Source organism: Camelina sativa, chromosome 10 (assembly GCF_000633955.1).
Source record: "Camelina sativa cultivar DH55 chromosome 10, Cs, whole genome shotgun sequence".
Taxonomy (NCBI): domain Eukaryota; kingdom Viridiplantae; phylum Streptophyta; class Magnoliopsida; order Brassicales; family Brassicaceae; genus Camelina; species Camelina sativa.
This window is the reverse complement of record NC_025694.1, coordinates 4,936,944-4,953,089: the sequence shown is the minus strand read 5'-3', so window position 1 is coordinate 4,953,089 and position 16,146 is coordinate 4,936,944. Positions and strand designations below refer to the sequence as shown.

At 38.1% G+C, this 16,146-nt stretch overlaps 4 protein-coding genes across 4 annotated transcripts; 2 read left to right on the top strand and 2 right to left on the bottom strand.

Moving 5' to 3' along the window:
- Positions 1,715 to 5,094, top strand: LOC109124592 (FGGY carbohydrate kinase domain-containing protein-like). The gene is made up of 15 exons (XM_010434700.2): positions 1,715 to 1,838; positions 2,106 to 2,185; positions 2,283 to 2,400; positions 2,499 to 2,677; positions 2,775 to 2,857; positions 2,934 to 3,118; positions 3,214 to 3,275; positions 3,405 to 3,513; positions 3,583 to 3,702; positions 3,781 to 3,900; positions 3,999 to 4,119; positions 4,196 to 4,352; positions 4,454 to 4,526; positions 4,625 to 4,752; positions 4,840 to 5,094. Exons 1-15 carry the CDS (start codon positions 1,757 to 1,759, stop codon positions 4,957 to 4,959), a joined length of 1,737 nt encoding a protein of 578 aa, XP_010433002.1. The 5' UTR covers positions 1,715 to 1,756; the 3' UTR covers positions 4,960 to 5,094.
- On the top strand, positions 5,197 to 6,252 carry LOC104717166 (pathogenesis-related protein PR-1-like). The gene has a single exon (XM_010434699.2). The coding sequence runs from the start codon at positions 5,601 to 5,603 to the stop codon at positions 6,093 to 6,095; it is 495 nt and encodes a 164-aa protein (XP_010433001.1). The 5' UTR covers positions 5,197 to 5,600; the 3' UTR covers positions 6,096 to 6,252.
- LOC104717165 (small nuclear ribonucleoprotein E) lies at positions 6,393 to 7,924 on the bottom strand. Its single transcript, XM_010434698.2, has 6 exons — positions 7,758 to 7,924; positions 7,634 to 7,660; positions 7,474 to 7,536; positions 6,839 to 6,917; positions 6,686 to 6,731; positions 6,393 to 6,578 (listed from the first exon to the last, which is right to left on the bottom strand). Exons 1-6 carry the CDS (start codon positions 7,797 to 7,799, stop codon positions 6,569 to 6,571), a joined length of 267 nt encoding a protein of 88 aa, XP_010433000.1. The 5' UTR covers positions 7,800 to 7,924; the 3' UTR covers positions 6,393 to 6,568.
- LOC104717164 (diacylglycerol kinase 7-like) lies at positions 8,148 to 15,952 on the bottom strand. Its single transcript, XM_010434696.2, has 9 exons — positions 15,401 to 15,952; positions 14,853 to 14,975; positions 14,371 to 14,761; positions 14,184 to 14,266; positions 14,000 to 14,070; positions 13,812 to 13,889; positions 8,799 to 8,886; positions 8,600 to 8,716; positions 8,148 to 8,514 (listed from the first exon to the last, which is right to left on the bottom strand). The coding sequence occupies exons 1-9, from the start codon at positions 15,773 to 15,775 to the stop codon at positions 8,356 to 8,358; spliced, it is 1,485 nt and encodes a 494-aa protein (XP_010432998.1). The 5' UTR covers positions 15,776 to 15,952; the 3' UTR covers positions 8,148 to 8,355.

Here is a 16,146-nt window from a genome sequence, read left to right as displayed (position 1 = left end):
AATTCCTTCGGTGCTTAAAGAGCTGTTGTCTAAACTCAACGGTAAGTAAACCATCTCTTATCTTAGTCTCTTGCCAGTTTAGATCAGAGTTTAATTAATTAGACGGTGACTGTGAAATTAATTTTTGTTTGTGTAAGATTTGAGGTTTTGGCGACCATATATACTCTTGTCATTTCTTTAAATACACATATATTGATTGTTGACTTGGACAGGTTTCCGGAGATCCATCAAAACTCAAAAGGATTTTAAAGAAAACTGAGGTGAGAGGATCAAATTAGCTATTTTTCCATTTGATTTAGTCTCCTTCAGTCTAGATCCAAGTTTTAATTATTGATTTGTGAAATTCTTGTTCATTTTTTTTTTTTGGTTTGGACTATTTCTCTCTTTCTCATATACCAATAAAAAGAAGCATTTCGATTCAATAAGCTTAATAAATATCTGTATATTTAAATTTAAAATAAACCTCCACTAATGGACACCATCACGATTTCTCTAACTATTGAAAAAAAAATAGTATGTCTCACATGCTATTTTGTTGGCTAAATGAAATCAAATTATTTCTCCAGAAATTAGTTTTTGTCTTCGTTCAAATTCTAATCTTTGAACTAGTCAACAATAGAAATAATAGAGTAAACGCAGAATTAAGTTATAGTATATATGAACCTTTATAAACTAATATTTTTTAAATTAATATTCGTTATAAATTAAAATATTTTTTGGTTATGAATTGAAATGGTGTAAAAGTGACATAATTACATAAAATAATAAACTAATTTTTTTGAAATTTTATGTAAATATATGATCTCATAAATATCATAAATTAATAATGATATAAGCTATATATATATATATCTAAGAAAATTTAATGAAATATGACTAATTTGTTGTTTGTCTATTCGTGAATTTGCATTTTTGTTGGAACTCATCTATAATCTTTTTTATTGCATCAAATTCTTTGTGTTGTTTAATCAAATTGCATCCAAAAATTATAGCGCGTCATAGACACGATAGTTGGTTTTTTACATGTAATTGGTTGTAAAAATACCACAATATCTTTTTGAACTTTATTATAAAGATGATAAAAACAATGTCTTCTAAACTATGAATTTCTAAATATTTCTTATTTTCATCTCGATAATCTATTAAACTATTGACATACATTACGATAGCCAAAATTATGAATTAAAACTTTTTTATAAAAATATGAATTATAACAAAACTATCATACTTTTAATAGTGAATGTTCAAAACTATAAAATAAAAAAAAATCTTTTTATAAATTAATAAATTTTTATGGTCTCAACCTTATTAATCTATAGAAGTTTTACTGTATACGCTTGGTTGGTCACCATCAATTAAAAAATTCAAATTAAGAAATGAGAGTCTTCATTTTATTTTATCAAAACTATTTATTTTATTGCCATTTTAGATAATTTTCTTCTTCCACTAGTAGTAGTACTATTTCGTATTTAAACTGAAATTTTGAATTACTCATATTGCCTCAAAACACATGTAAAGCCAGATAACCAGAATTAATTGATCCATTTTTAAAACAAGAAAGAAAAAAAATATTTTATTAGAATATATCAAAACCATTTATTTTAAGGTTCCACAACAATACCAAAAAAATGTATTTTCTTTTATTTTGGTTTAACCACCAATTGCTGTTAAAAAATAAAGAATTAAATAAATAGTAATAAAATAGGATATGTCGTAGGTCCCTCCTCTCCGTAACATTGAGTTGTTCAGATGAGAGATGACCACAGCTGAGCTAAATCCACTGCCGTCTCGTTCCGTTTTTCTCGGTGTCGACGTTGGCACTGGAAGCGCCCGTGCGGGTGAGATCCCTTCTGTCTTCTTTTCTTTCCCTATTTATATATATATTCAATCTCTTCTTCAATTTGTGTGGTTCGTGCTTAGATGCGTAAGAGAATGATGCATTCTTGATTTGTTGGCGATGAAATTTTGATTTCGGTTCTAATATAATCCGATTATTTTGTGTGATGTACTTGCACCGGAACAAACAATTCACTTGATAGCTTTTTTAAAGTTTTTTTTTTTTTTTTGCAAAAAAAGCTTTTTTAAAAGTTGATATTTTGATGCAGGTTTGTTCGATGATAATGGTAAGCTTCTAGGCTCTTCTAGTAGCCCTATTCAGATTTGGAAGGATGGGGACTGTGTTGAGGTAATTATATTAGTATAAAGAAAGATCCGAGTTACTTAAAAGTCATGACTTTATTTGTTATAGAGAGATTCATGATTGTTTTTTTTTATTGGAACAGCAATCTTCAACAGATATTTGGCATGCGGTTTGTGCAGCTGTGAAATCTGCTTGCTCTCTTGCTAATGTCTCTGAACTGGAAGTCAAAGGAATTGGCTTTGCTGCTACGTGCTCTCTCGGTTTGTAGTAGCATCTACTTATTTAGAACCCTTTTGTGTGTTTTAACATGGGAAACTTTACATTTTATAACAATGTGACTGTTGTTTATTGTTTGTAGTGGCGGTAGATGCTGAGGGATCCCCTGTTACTGTGTCTTGGAGTGGTGATTCAAGAAGAAACATTATCGTATGGATGGACCATAGAGCTGTTCAGCAGGCTAAGAGAATCAACTCATTTAATTCTCCAGTCTTGCAGTATTGTGGTGGCGGTGTTTCTCCTGAAATGGAGCCACCAAAGGTATAGGTTAATAAATATTTCTTGATTGAGAGTAGTTTGTGTGATTGCAATCTGCTTATTTGAGCTTGACAAAAACAAAAGACTTCTCCTTTTGCAGCTTCTATGGGTGAAAGAAAATCTTAAGGAGTCTTGGTCAATGGTCTATAAGTGGATGGACTTGAGTGACTGGCTATCTTACAGGTGCGCCACACCACCAAGCTTTTTGATCCCTCATATTTGTCTTTGCGGTCTCTGATTCTTTATTTTTTCCTGCTAGAGCTACTGGAGATGATACACGTAGTTTGTGCACAACAGTGTGCAAGTGGACTTATCTTGGCCATGCACACATGCACCAGATGACTGAGAAGGCTTCTCGTGATATGGAAGCGTGTGGATGGGATGATGAGTTCTGGGAAGAAATTGGCTTAGGCGATTTGGTAGATGGGCACCATGCTAAGATCGGTATGCATATTTTTCTTTTTGTTTGCTTTAGCTGTTAAGAAAGGCTCTTAGACGAACGGTGAACCCTCTACTTTTACCTTGTAACGATCTTATAGGACGAAGTGTAGCTTTTCCTGGACATCCACTGGGTAATGGTCTAACTGCATCCGCTGCTAAGGTAAGTTTTTTACTGAGCAAGCACTTTATTTTTTCTGTAGGTCTTAAGAGTATGCCTACTTCTTTGGTCTATATTTTCGTTCTCTTACATATTTACCGGCTCACATCCTTCTTTTTTTATTATTCACAGGAACTGGGCCTGTTGGCTGGAACTCCTGTTGGGACTTCACTCATTGATGCTCATGCCGGTGGTGTTGGGGTAATGGAAAGTAAATCAGATTCGGAGTCCTTGACCAAAGGTAAACATACTTTGCTATATTAGTATAGCGTAATGTGATGTCTCAGTCCCTAATGATTGGCGTTTTCAGAGTCTGATGTGGATACCTTATGCTCTCGAATGGTCTTGGTATGTGGCACATCAACTTGCCATATGGCTGTCTCCCGTGAAAAGCTATTTATCCCTGGCGTGTGGGGGCCTTTTTGGTCAGGTACGTACACATATTTTATCTGTATCCTTTCTGTTTGATATATATTATCTCACTCTTGTTTCACCAAAACTGTTGCAGCAATGGTTCCGGAGTATTGGCTTACAGAAGGAGGACAAAGTGCCACTGGAGCTTTACTTGATCACATCATCGAAAATCATGTTGCTTCTCCTCGCCTTGCAAATCGTGCTGCTTCACAGAGTAACAAACCGAATCTGATATTTTTGACTATTTCCCTTCTAATTGTCGCTTATGTTGACATGACAATGGTTAAATGCTTTTGTGCCGGTCTCTTGCAGAAGTTTCTGTGTATGAACTGCTGAACAACATTTTGAAAACGATGGCTGAAGATACAAGTTCTCCATTTATAGCCTCCCTTACCTCAGACATGCATATCTTTCCTGACTTTCACGGAAACAGGTGACTAAAACAGAGAGATGCTGCTCTGTTTCTTCCCTCTTGAGTTAATATTGATTCAAAGCTGTGTGTCTTACAGATCTCCTGTTGCTGACCCAAATTCGAAAGGAGTCATATTCGGAATGACTCTTGACACATCCGAGAAGCAGTTGGCTCTGCTATACCTCGCCACAATACAGGGAATCGCATATGGTACACGTCATATTGTAGAGCATTGCAATGCTCATGGTCACAAAGTAAGATTTCTTCACACATTGTTCTATAGAAACAGTACAAGACATTCACTTTCACATGGAAAAAAAACGCCTCATATTTCTGTCTCTACATATGATGTTAGATTGATACACTGCTTGCTTGTGGCGGCCTTTCAAAGAACCCATTGTTCATCCAAGAACATGCTGATATAGTTGGTATATTACCTACCACACTTAATTATTCCTCTTCTATATTTCTAATCAGTAAAAAATCCAGGACGAAGAGTAATCTTACTGGATCGATCTATTCGCAGGTTGTCCAATTATTCTTCCACGAGAAAGCGAGTCTGTTCTCTTAGGAGCAGCAATTCTTGGAGCAGTTGCTTGCAAGAACTATCCTAGTCTCCATGATGCCATGAAAGTTCTTAACGCAGCTGGACAAGTAATATGCTTTTCTAACTTCATTGCTCATGATGTTATTTCTACATCAATCATGTTGGTTATGTTAACCACTTGTGATGAATTTCAGGTGGTTCATCCATCAGACCCTAAGATTAAGAAGTATCACGACGCCAAATACCGTATTTTCCGTGACCTCTACGAACAGCAATTGTCTCACCGTTCCATCATCGCCGAAGCTCTTGCATAGTGTCCTGATCAACAAAAAAACTGTAAAGTTCTCTGCAACATTTACCTCTCTTTTGCTACTTTTACAATAATAATAACTGGCTTGGATAGCCTTTCTTGACTTTCTCTGCATAAAATGCTACATAATGTCATGCTATATGTGGTTTTACTTAGACTTTATTCTTTCAAAAAAGTTAAATTTGGTTCAATAATGTCAAAGGTAGATAATAAAGAAGATGAAACATCAATATCCAACTACTGCTGGCTGACTTAGTTCCAAAAAAAATACACTTATTATCTTAGATTAAAGAGTGCTATTATATTATTGTTAACGAAAAGTTCTTTATTGTAAATCTTCTTACCCCAAGACTTTTTTGGGGTGGCCAATCTATAATATTAATATACCTACTATGCATAAACTATAACATTAAACACATAAAAAAAATACTATAATACATGCTTAATTATTCACAAAATCTAAGAATTCAAAACAAATTCAAATGTGGCTATCATAATCGAACATGTACACCACTTAATCATAGAGTTGACACTTTCCCCCTTATAATATTTTAAAAATCGTACAAACAAAATTCTCTTAACGATTTCAAGCTTATATAAAACCAAACCAAAGCAAAGATCATTTTTACTCAAGCCTCACCCGAGATGGCTCCTCCAAAACACATTAGTGGTGTTTCGGTTGTAATCACGACTCTCATACTACTTGTAACATGTTGTCATTGCGCAACCTACCAACAACAGTTCATGGGTCCACAAAACGCAGTAAGAGCTCGTTTAAGGCTCAAACCGCTAAAATGGGACGCTAAATTGGCACGTTACGCGCAATGGTGGGCTAACCAGAGACGCCGGGACTGCGCCTTGATCCATTCCAACGGACCCTATGGTGAGAATCTCTTTTGGGGTTCAGGCAAGAGTTGGAGCCCGGCTCAAGCCTCTTATGGATGGTTGTCTGAAGCAAGGAGCTATAACTATAGGTCTAACTCTTGCAACGCCGAGATGTGTGGCCATTACACACAAATTGTATGGAAGAACACACAAAGGATTGGCTGCGCCCACGTGATCTGCAATGGCGGTGGAGGCGTGTTCTTGGCTTGCAATTACGATCCCCCGGGGAATTTTCTTGGTAGGAAGCCTTATTGAGTTTGATCCATTTGTATATGTCAAAAACTCATGCGTAAAGAGGCTGTTCTTGCGTTTTAACTCTTCCTTTTTGTATACAATGTTATTTTTTTATTGGTTCCAAGTTTAACGAGAGATCGGTAAAACAACATAACGCATGTTGTCCGACATTTTCTTATGTGTGGTTGATGCGAGGGTCAATTCTTTTGGCTAATAAAGACTTAACATATTATATAACTATCAGATTTTGGACCGCAAATTAGCTTATGATCTAAACAAGTATATTAGACATTTGTTAACACTACGATATTCTTGGTCTTGGATTTGAGTTTTCTATGTAAGAAACTTTTTTTTTCTTATGAAAGGTTTTGCAAGTGAATTTTTTCAATTTGACAGTAAGCAAAAAGACAACAATTCCCAAAGGAAACAAGAGAGGAAACAAGAACTCTTAAACCATCCGATATAGTTAGATCATTCCTCCATTGCAACAGACATCACTTCCCGCTGTAATAAGATATAAGATTGATTGAGTTACATATCTTTACATCCAGGGAGAGCAGAATTGAGAATTGGAGGGAGTGGGAAACAAATGAGAGGATAATGATACTTACGCGTTCATCATCAGAGTTATGTTGTCTCCTTTAAGCAAAATCCTTCCTGAAATACAATATTTTGTGCAAGTTAGCATTACGAAAACAATGTAAGAAATGTGAACCGGAAATCTTGTAGAAGAACGGGTTCAAAGAGTCACACAATCAACTCACCAAGTGGTTTTCTAGTCTTCTTCTTGATGCTTACTTCCTCAGCTTCATCCAGCACCAAATTCATGTACTCATCAAAACCCTGCACAACGGGAAAGTTAAAAATAACGAAACAATGAAACAGTCAAAGTCAAAACTAAACAACTGTGTGATTAAAAACAAAAGATAGACCAAAGACATAACATTGATAAATCTTAACCATCTCTGTTATCATCTTAACAGCAATATGGTCAATACAAACACAGTCTTAGATATATATGATACACACCAACCCAACGAATCGAACTAATTGCTTTCAATAATGGCTCTCTTACTAATATCAGACAATGTATATACAATCTAGCTCCATGGTGTAACTAAATCAGTGGTACCAATCAAAGTTCGAACCAAAAGCAGAATTAACATTACGACAAATTCCAAATGTTACCTATCACATAATAAGTCTACCTCAGAGAAAATATCACATTAGTGATAACGTATTCAATCTCTTCCTCTCAGGTTAACACAAGCATGTCAAATTGAATAGTTTTAGACTATCAACTTTTGCACACACACAAAAAAAAAAAAAAAAAACTCTATCAACAAAGCCAAAAGCTTCAATTTTTAAGCTATGCCCGAAACAGGATATTAAGACTTACAGTAATACGTCCCTCAATCCTCAAATCTTTTTGCTCGAAAAGCCAAATCTGAATCCGAGCTTTCTGCATTATAAGCAAACCAGACTCTATAAGTAACAACATATCGATGGTTCACAAACAAACAAAAAAAACTAATCAGAGTAATCGTATAAACACTTACACTTTGGAGAAACCTGAAGATCAGATTCTGAAATCAAAAAAGTAAAAGAGTTAGTAATCTAAACAGAGCGAGATTTAGAGAGGAGAACACAAACAAAAAGAGTATCAAAATCGAGGAAGTTTACAATAGGTTGAGTCATAATCCTCTGAACTTTGGTGCTCGCCATGGCTGCTGAAGTTGGAACTGTTCTTCGGAAGAAGCTCGAAACTCACTCAAGAAAGATTTCTTAAACCCTAAATTTTGTTTTTGCAAAATCTGATTTTTTTTTCTCTTCCTACCGAGAGAAGAAAGGGCGAAAAAGTTCTCACTTTTCAACTTTGATATATTTAGCTTCTTAACCCTTGAAATCTTCACACTTGTTTCAATTTCCCCCCCCCAATTAAATTTTTAATTTAACTATTTTGACCCTATAGTATCTGCCTGAAAATTTCACAAGATTTCAAAGACAATAAATTTTCATTCAAATAAATCCTTTGAATCTTAATTGTATATATAAAGAAGAAATGCTGAAACGTTATCATAAATTCTCTCTTTTTTCAATACATAAATACAAAAAGTTAAATGCTTCACTAGCACATAATAACACAACAACAAGAACAGCAGCATAAAGCTGAACAAAGGATCACTATTTTTAACTAATTGATCGACCAAGAAATACTAAAAAGAATCATATGCTTCTTTTTTTTCTCTTTTACATAAAAATAGAAATGAGTTTTCATCGATCATTCGCCGTTGATCATTAACGATTGAAAAGGAACCTTTTTGATCTCAACGAAAGTCGAATAATCACTCTTCATCGGTTGCTTCCATGGCTCACCATCCATTTGCAAGAAGGCATTTTTCCAATCACCTCCTCTTAGTTCAAATCTAATCGCAGCCGCCTAAACAACAATAGAAGATCAAACAAAACCGAGGTTGCACCGGTTAATTTAGAGAAGCTGTTGTTGAGTGTTTTTTCTTAAATACCTGAGCAATGTGCTTAGCTGAGATGAATTCAGCCATTACAAATGAAGCATGCCAACCTTGCTTTAAACCAAATATCTCTATCAGCCCGTCGTCACAATGCGCCTCCACAAATCCTCTCTGTTTATAAAAACCAATCTTGTTAAAGCTTGTAGAGAAAGCAATATATACCTAAAGGTTAGTGTTATAGATAAAACATTACCTTCTCTAAATATTTTGGTCTGAGATTACCCCATGGATGTCTTCCACTTCCGTAGTTGTAAAGATTCAATACCACAATAGATCTCACGCTATACAATACCAAACCACAGAGATAGTATGAACAGAAAGAGACAGAATGTTTTCTTTTGTTATTAACAAGCCACAAAGGCAAAGATATATACATACCTAGACTTGATGAAGAAGCTATAGACTTAAATGCCTAATTACAATAACGATATCAATTAGAGATATTTACAGCTATATGATCGTAAATGAATAGATAGCATTTCCTTATATAGCGAGGTTGTATTCATTCCAATACCCTCCCTCAAGTTGGAGACTGAGGATCGTGAAGGCCCAACTTGCCAATGAGACCTTCGAAATCCCGACGTCCTAAGGCTTTGGTGAAAACATCCGCAAGCTGAGACGCCGAACGAACAAAATGAAGTCGAATGAGTCGAGCTTTAGCTGCGTCACGCACGTTGTGACAGTCGAGTTCGACATGCTTCGTACGCTCATGGAAGACTGGATTTGCAGCTATATGAATTGCTGCTTGACTGTCGCAATGCAGATCAATCGGTTGGGCTTGCTGGACGCCTAAATCTTCTAACAAACCTTTTAACCATTTGAGCTCACGAAGTGTTAAAGACATATTGCGATACTCTGCTTCCGCTGAGGACATGGAGACAACATTCTGTTTCTTTGATCTCCAAGATAAGGGCGAGTTGCCAAGGGAGACAAACCAGCCAGTGAGTGAGCGGCGATTAACAGGACAACCCGCCCAGTCTGCATCACACCAACCAGTGAGCTGCAGGTCATTATCTGAACTTAAAAGAATACCTTGGCCAGGGGAACCTTGTAGGTAGTGTACCACGCGAAGAGCAGCATCCCAATGAGCATGTGTTGGTCGTTGCATAAACTGAGACAAGATGTGAACTGAGTACGTCAGATCTGGTCTTGTGGCAAGAAGGTAGATCAGGCGTCCAACCAGGCGGCGATACAGCGCGGGTTCAGCTAACAGAGGGCTGTTGACGCGACCAAGACTGTGTTGCTGTTCCATGGGGAACGTTTCAGGTTGACAGTTGAGAAGACCAATTTCTTGGAGAATATCGAGTGCATAATTCCTTTGGTTAAGGAAAATCCCATCGGTTCTCCTTGTGACCTCTATACCCAAAAAATATTTGAGAGCCCCGAGATCTTTCATGTGAAAACAAGTACTCAAATACTCTTTGAACTCTGAAATTGAGTCTAAGCAGCTTCCCGTAATGACTAAGTCATCCACATAAACCAAAACATAAAGCTGAATAGCACCTCATTGTAATGTGAATAACGAGTAATCTCGATAAGATTGTTTGAAACCATACCGAAGTAATGATGTCTGCAGTTTCTCGAACCAGCATCGAGGCGCCTGTCGAAGGCCATAAAGAGATTTCCGAAGGCGACAAACAAGGTTGCGTTCACCATTCTCAGGATGAAAACCTGGAGGCAGTTTCATATAAATTTCCTCATTCAAATCGCCATGTAAGAATGCGTTATGTACATCCATTTGATGTAAGGACCAATTTCGAGCAGCAGCAACCTTGAGTGTGGTTCGAATGGTAGTCATCTTGACCACATGGGCGAAGGTTTCTGAATAATCGACACCCTCCTTTTGGTTGTTGCCAAGAACTACTAAACGCGCTTTATAGCGCTCAATGGTGCCGTCGGCAAGATATTTGATTCGGTATACCCATTTGCATCCTAAAGCTTTCTTACCTTTCGGTAATTCAGTGATGTCCCATGCGTGATTAATGCCATGAGCATCAATTTCGGACCCCATGGCCGCAGTCCATCGCGTGTCAGTCATCGCATTTCGTAAAGTGGTGGGTTCGGTGCTGTGAGTAAGGGACATGAGAAAAGCGCGGTGCTATGGAGAGAATTCCTCAGAGGTCAGAATGTCCGAAATTGGGAAAGGACAGGTGGGTTCCGGCAAAATCGGACCAGCAGTCACCGTACGGAGCACAAAATCCTTCAGCTTAATCGAAGGTTGCTTTGCTCGCTGTCCACGACCCAGTGCTTCAACAGGTGCAGGTTCATCGTCGGAGGAGCCCTCTCTGTCGTTGGAATCGTCGGGCTCAACCGTGTGATGAGTATCAGCGGAAGAAGAAGACGATGATGTGTCTGCTGGGTTGGGCTCAGGCCCATGACTAATAGAGTTTTCTGGCTCATTTTATGGTGTTGGATCAAGAGACCCAGATGATGATGGAGAGTGAACAATGCCGTCACTAGGTACATCAACATCCGGAACGAGACTTGAGTCACCAATAGTAGGAGATGATGGGGATTCATCAGGAAGCCAATCACCATCTAAGTTGACATCAACTTGAGAAGCACCGTGAGACAGATCATAAGACGGAAACACACCCTCAACAAATACTACATCACGAGAGACAAAAATTTGCTCAGTCTTGAGATCAAATAGAGTCCAACCTTTCTTGCCAAATGGATATCCAACAAAAATGCATTTCTTACTTCTAGAGGTGAATTTGTCACCACCCCGCTGTTGATTGTGAGCATAGGCTAAACAACCAAAGACCTTGAGATTATCATACTCCGGAGCAACACCGTAAAGCAGTTCATAAGGGGTTTTTCCTTGGAGTAGCGCAGAGGGCGTGCGATTGATGACATAACCAGCAGTTAAAATGCTCTCGCCTCAAAATTTCACAGGTAGATTGGATTGAAAAAGCAGAGCTCGAGCAACGTTTAATAAGTGACGGTGCTTCCTCTCTGCTCTCCCGTTTTGTTGTGGTGTACCGACACATGACGTTTGATGAATGATACCGTGTTCAGCAAACATGTCACACATACACACAAATTCAGTGTCGTTGTCACTTCGGAAAAATTGAACTTGCTTATCAAACTCGCGAGAAACAAGTTTCATAAAGCGGGAAAATATATTCTTGACTTGAGCTTTGTCGTGGAGCAAATATACCCAAGTCCCGCGTGAAAAATCATCATCAATGGTTAGAAAGTAGTTGGAGTTGCAGGTACTAGAGGTGTGATAGGGTCCCCATACATCCAAGTGTACTAATTCAAATATCCTCGATGCTTTATTAATACTTGAATGAAACGTATCGCGAGTTTGTTTAGCTCGCAAACATACATCACAAGATGAAAAATCAGAAACTCGTTTACTAAGAACTGGAAGCAAATCATATACGCCATTTGACGGATGGCCAAGCCTCTAGTGCCAAATATCTTCGGCTCCATTGTTATTCATGCGAAAAGCAGAAAAAATTCCTATGCGTCGGAAGAGACCTCCTCGTAATTCACCTGCGCCAATCAACGCCCTCGTTGTACGGTCCTGTAACACACACCCGATGTTAGCAACTTGCATCACACATTCGTAGTCCTTTACGAGTTGTGAAACAGAGATCAGATTACAACGCAACTGAGGAACCAACAATACATTCTGCAATGAGAAATTATCATTGAAACAAACTATCCCTTTCTTGTCTGTTGTAGTCGTATGACCATCTGGAAGACCAATTTGACAGGATAGGATTGTTGTTATATCACTAAGAAAGGCAGAACTACTTGTCATATGATTAGAAGCGCCAGTATCAAGAACCCAGTCAAGAGAATTAGGCTTACCACTTAGTCGATTCGATGGCCCCTTGTTCTGGTTTTCGAGGAGCTGCATCAATGTCTTCCACTGATCATTATTGAGACCAGTGAAACCACTCCTTGAAGCTTCGGCGTTGTGATCTTCAGATCCTAAGACCTGCGTTGCATTAGCTCTTGCAACTCCCCCAGATCCACGGCCACGAACTGATTTGCCTCCTCTCTCACCCCACCATTGTGGATAACCAACCAATTGAAAACATGACTCCTTGGTATGGCCACGTCGTTTGCAATGAGAGTAGAGAAGCTTGCTTTTATCTTCTGGTGCTTCAAAAGGTTTTGCGAGTTGTACTGCAGCTTGCGTGCCTTGCTCCTCTCGATTCCTCATCACCGTACGTACACGTTCCACTGCTTTCACCTTGGAATAAACTTGATTCAGGTTTGGGAGTGGCTCGCTGCTGATGATTGTTGTGCGGAGACCACCATAAACCTCATCGTTAAGACCAAGAAGAAACTGATGCACCTTATCATCCTCTCTTTTCTTCTCCAACTGAAGACGCAAGTCGCAGGTACATCCACTGCATTGACACGTCGGGAACTGATCATAGTTCAACAGATCCTCCCATAGGATCTGTAATTTTCCAAAGTAATCAATAAGGTTAATCCCTTGTTGACGACAGTTTGCTAACTCAGCCTTGATCTCTTGAATTCTTGGCCCATTGCCTTCAGAAAAGCGATCTTTGATCTCTTGCCATAGATCCTTCGGGTTGTCTTTGTTACCAAGTGTCCTACGCACCTTTGGTTCGATGGTGTTGAGAATCCATAAAGCCACCATGGAGTTGACGGACATCCAATCCTCATACTCCGGTGCGTCCTCCTTTGGCTTCTCCACAGTCCCATCGACATATCCAAACTTTTTCTTCACACGCAAAGTAGATCTGATTGCTTGCGCCCATTCATCAAAATTTTCACCGGTTAATTGCACCTGAGCAATGATTCCGCCGGGATTTTCAGTTGCAGACAACTGATATGTCGAGTTAGTTTTTCCGACATCAGCCCCTGACTCGTTTCTCACATTCTCACTGTTCTCAACTTGTTCACTCATTTTTGTTTTGCCGTGATGGCTCTGATACCATGAACAGAAAGAGACTGAATGTTTTCTTTTGTTATTAACAAGCCACAAAGGCAAAGATATATACAGACCTAGACTTGGTGAAGAAGCTATAGACTTAAATGCCTAATTACAATAACGATATCAATTAGAGATATGTACGCTATATGATCGTAAATGAATAGATAGCATTTCCTTATATAGCGAGGTTGTATTCATTCCAATATAGTAACTGGTAAGTGAAGCCATATTTTTAGTTTTTATTTTTTAACCAATGATAAAGATTAGTTTATAAATTACCTTTTAGGAACATGGATCTCTTCCCATTCGGAGCAATTTGCTTTTTTAATGTGTATTTTCATAATGTTTCTAAGTCCCCTGCAAATTCATCTTACCACAACATGTCAACTTAAGGGAGAGGAGTTTTAGTAGAAGATGGAAACAAAAAGGCTTTTACTCTCTTCACTGGAAAATGGAAATGCTCTAACCTTAAACTAGGATCGCTGACACAAGGCGTGCAAAACCAACCCTGAGTGCAACTGTAACTTGAATAAATAAGCTGCAAAACCGAAACTAGTGTGATTCATAATATCATTACAAACCGAAAAAAACAAAACAGCTAATTAGTGTGCAACATAGACAAGAATGATGAAGATTCTGATCTATAACAACCTTATTTGTAACAGGGCCTTGAGCTAGGTATGGTTTCTCATTGCGAAGATGGTGGAATCCATATGCAACTTGAGCATCCATACCTTGCCAACACGAGAAAAAAACAAGAAATTACCACAAAAAGACTACTAATATGTAGAAACTTGTTAAGCATTTGGAAAGATAAAGTTGGTTTATTAGTACAAACCTATGCTAAAGTAGTTGTAGAACACTCCTTCATAGGACTTTGCTTTAGGAGGTATATCTCTGTCAGCATCCAAAGCCTGATCAAGTGCAGTTTCCTCTGTTGTAGGCTTCAAAGAATAAGGAGGATCAACGACTTCTCCAGATGGCATTGACACAACAATCTTCCAGCTATCTAATCCAGAAACGGTACCCAAAGTTGCTCGATGTAATGTTCTTTTCATAGCAGATCTCCAAGCAAAAGGGAATGAACCACCCCAACTAAAACTCCTGGAGAGGTCATTTCCTGTACCAAGAGGGATAACTCCAACGGGAGGAATATGTGATTTACCGTCATTGTGAAGCTCACCAAGACATCCAAGAACCCAACCAACAGTACCATCACCACCTGCTACCTATCATCATCATCACCATTGCCGCTAACTTAACAAATTTAATCCTAATTGCTAAACGTAAAGCATTCATGATGTGGAAGTATATACTCACCATGATCCGCATCTTTTCTCTGCATTCTCTTGCACACTCATCTCCTTTGGCTGCCAATGTCTCCAAGCATGCCAAACCATACCGTACAAATTCATGAGGCTTCACTTCTGTGAGATCAAATACCTGTAATTACAAATCCAACATGAGCTAACAAACTAAGTACCAAGTACCAAAAAGACACACCAAAAATAACTTCACAAAACTCCAAACTATGTCACACTTCAAATAACAACATAGATTTGCTTATAAAAAATCCAAGATTTAAAGTTTCCACTATTGTATGAGACAACAAAAGTTCTAACCTTCACTAGCAAGTACATCAACTAATCAACAGGACTAAAACAGTTTATAACTCCTTCAAAACAGAATGAGAGAGAAAAACAGAAAGCTTGATCATGTCAGAACAATAAGAATGTGGTAGCTCTCAGATCAGAGTGAATCCAACAGTCTTTAAACCTAATTCCAGATTTTTTAAGATCCTCTTCAAATAAGAATCCCACAAAAATCTGAGCTCAGCAAAATTAGTTAAGTAAAATGAGCTCATTGACCTGTTCGTCGGTCATCAACTGTTGAAGCCTCTGTTTAAGAACAGGACCATGACGACCTCCACTTTTCGGGTTAATGAACACAACCATTGGAGCGTGAGGAGCCATCTCCGCAACAGCGCCGCCAGGAAGTAGCAGCAAATGATCAGGAACCGCCGTTGAATCTTTCCGCTTGATACAATCTCTCATAGCTAGACGGAGATACTCAGGCATAGCTAACCTCCCTCGAAGCTCCTCTCTATCTACACCAACCCACGCAAGGTTAGCAAAACCGCAACCTTTCATCGTCACCGCATCTTTCTTCGCCGACGGTCGTGTCTCCGCCGGCACAAAATTAGTCGTCGACGCTTCTCCGACTGATCTCGGTGTCTCCTCCATTATCAAATCCTTCGAAGAAACAATTTTTTGAAAACCAAAAACAAAAATTGTGAAGACAAAACAAATAGACTAATTCAATAATGTCATATGACAGTTTGGTTTTGTGTCATTTTTTTACTATAAAGATTACTTTTCGAAGACAGAGCAAATCAAAACTGGTGTACTTCGATGTTCGTATTTAAACGTGTCTAGATTTCCCCGAACAAATATTGTTTCTTTTTATTAAAACAAAAATACCCTTTTTAGCACCCTGAATTTACAGAACTACCACTATTAAGTCTTTGATTTTTCTTGTGACCATTTTTCAAGGCGACTAACAAGGAACAAACTTATTTCTTACCTTTAAGTTTTTTTTTTTTTTTTTTTTTTTT

Excerpts from the sequence above, each read along its gene's own strand:
- LOC109124592 (XM_010434700.2), top strand. The coding sequence starts at position 1,757 with ATGACCACAGCTGAGCTAAATCCACTGCCGTCTCGTTCCGTTTTTCTC. Across the intron at positions 4,353-4,453 it reads GCAATGCTCATGGTCACAAA|ATTGATACACTGCTTGCTTG; the intron begins GTAAGATTTCTT and ends ATATGATGTTAG. Across the intron at positions 4,527-4,624 it reads AGAACATGCTGATATAGTTG|GTTGTCCAATTATTCTTCCA; the intron begins GTATATTACCTA and ends ATCTATTCGCAG.
- LOC104717165 (XM_010434698.2), bottom strand. The coding sequence starts at position 7,799 with ATGGCGAGCACCAAAGTTCAGAGGATTATGACTCAACCTATT. Across the intron at positions 7,661-7,757 it reads GGATTATGACTCAACCTATT|AATCTGATCTTCAGGTTTCT; the intron begins GTAAACTTCCTC and ends TTTTGATTTCAG. Across the intron at positions 7,537-7,633 it reads TCTTCAGGTTTCTCCAAAGT|AAAGCTCGGATTCAGATTTG; the intron begins GTAAGTGTTTAT and ends CTTATAATGCAG.
- LOC104717166 (XM_010434699.2), top strand. The coding sequence starts at position 5,601 with ATGGCTCCTCCAAAACACATTAGTGGTGTTTCGGTTGTAATCACGACT.
- LOC104717164 (XM_010434696.2), bottom strand. The coding sequence starts at position 15,775 with ATGGAGGAGACACCGAGATCAGTCGGAGAAGCGTCGACGACTAATTTT. Across the intron at positions 14,762-14,852 it reads GAGAAAAGATGCGGATCATG|GTAGCAGGTGGTGATGGTAC; the intron begins GTGAGTATATAC and ends TGATGATGATAG. Across the intron at positions 8,887-13,811 it reads GAGATCCATGTTCCTAAAAG|CGTGAGATCTATTGTGGTAT; the intron begins GTAATTTATAAA and ends GGTATTGTATAG.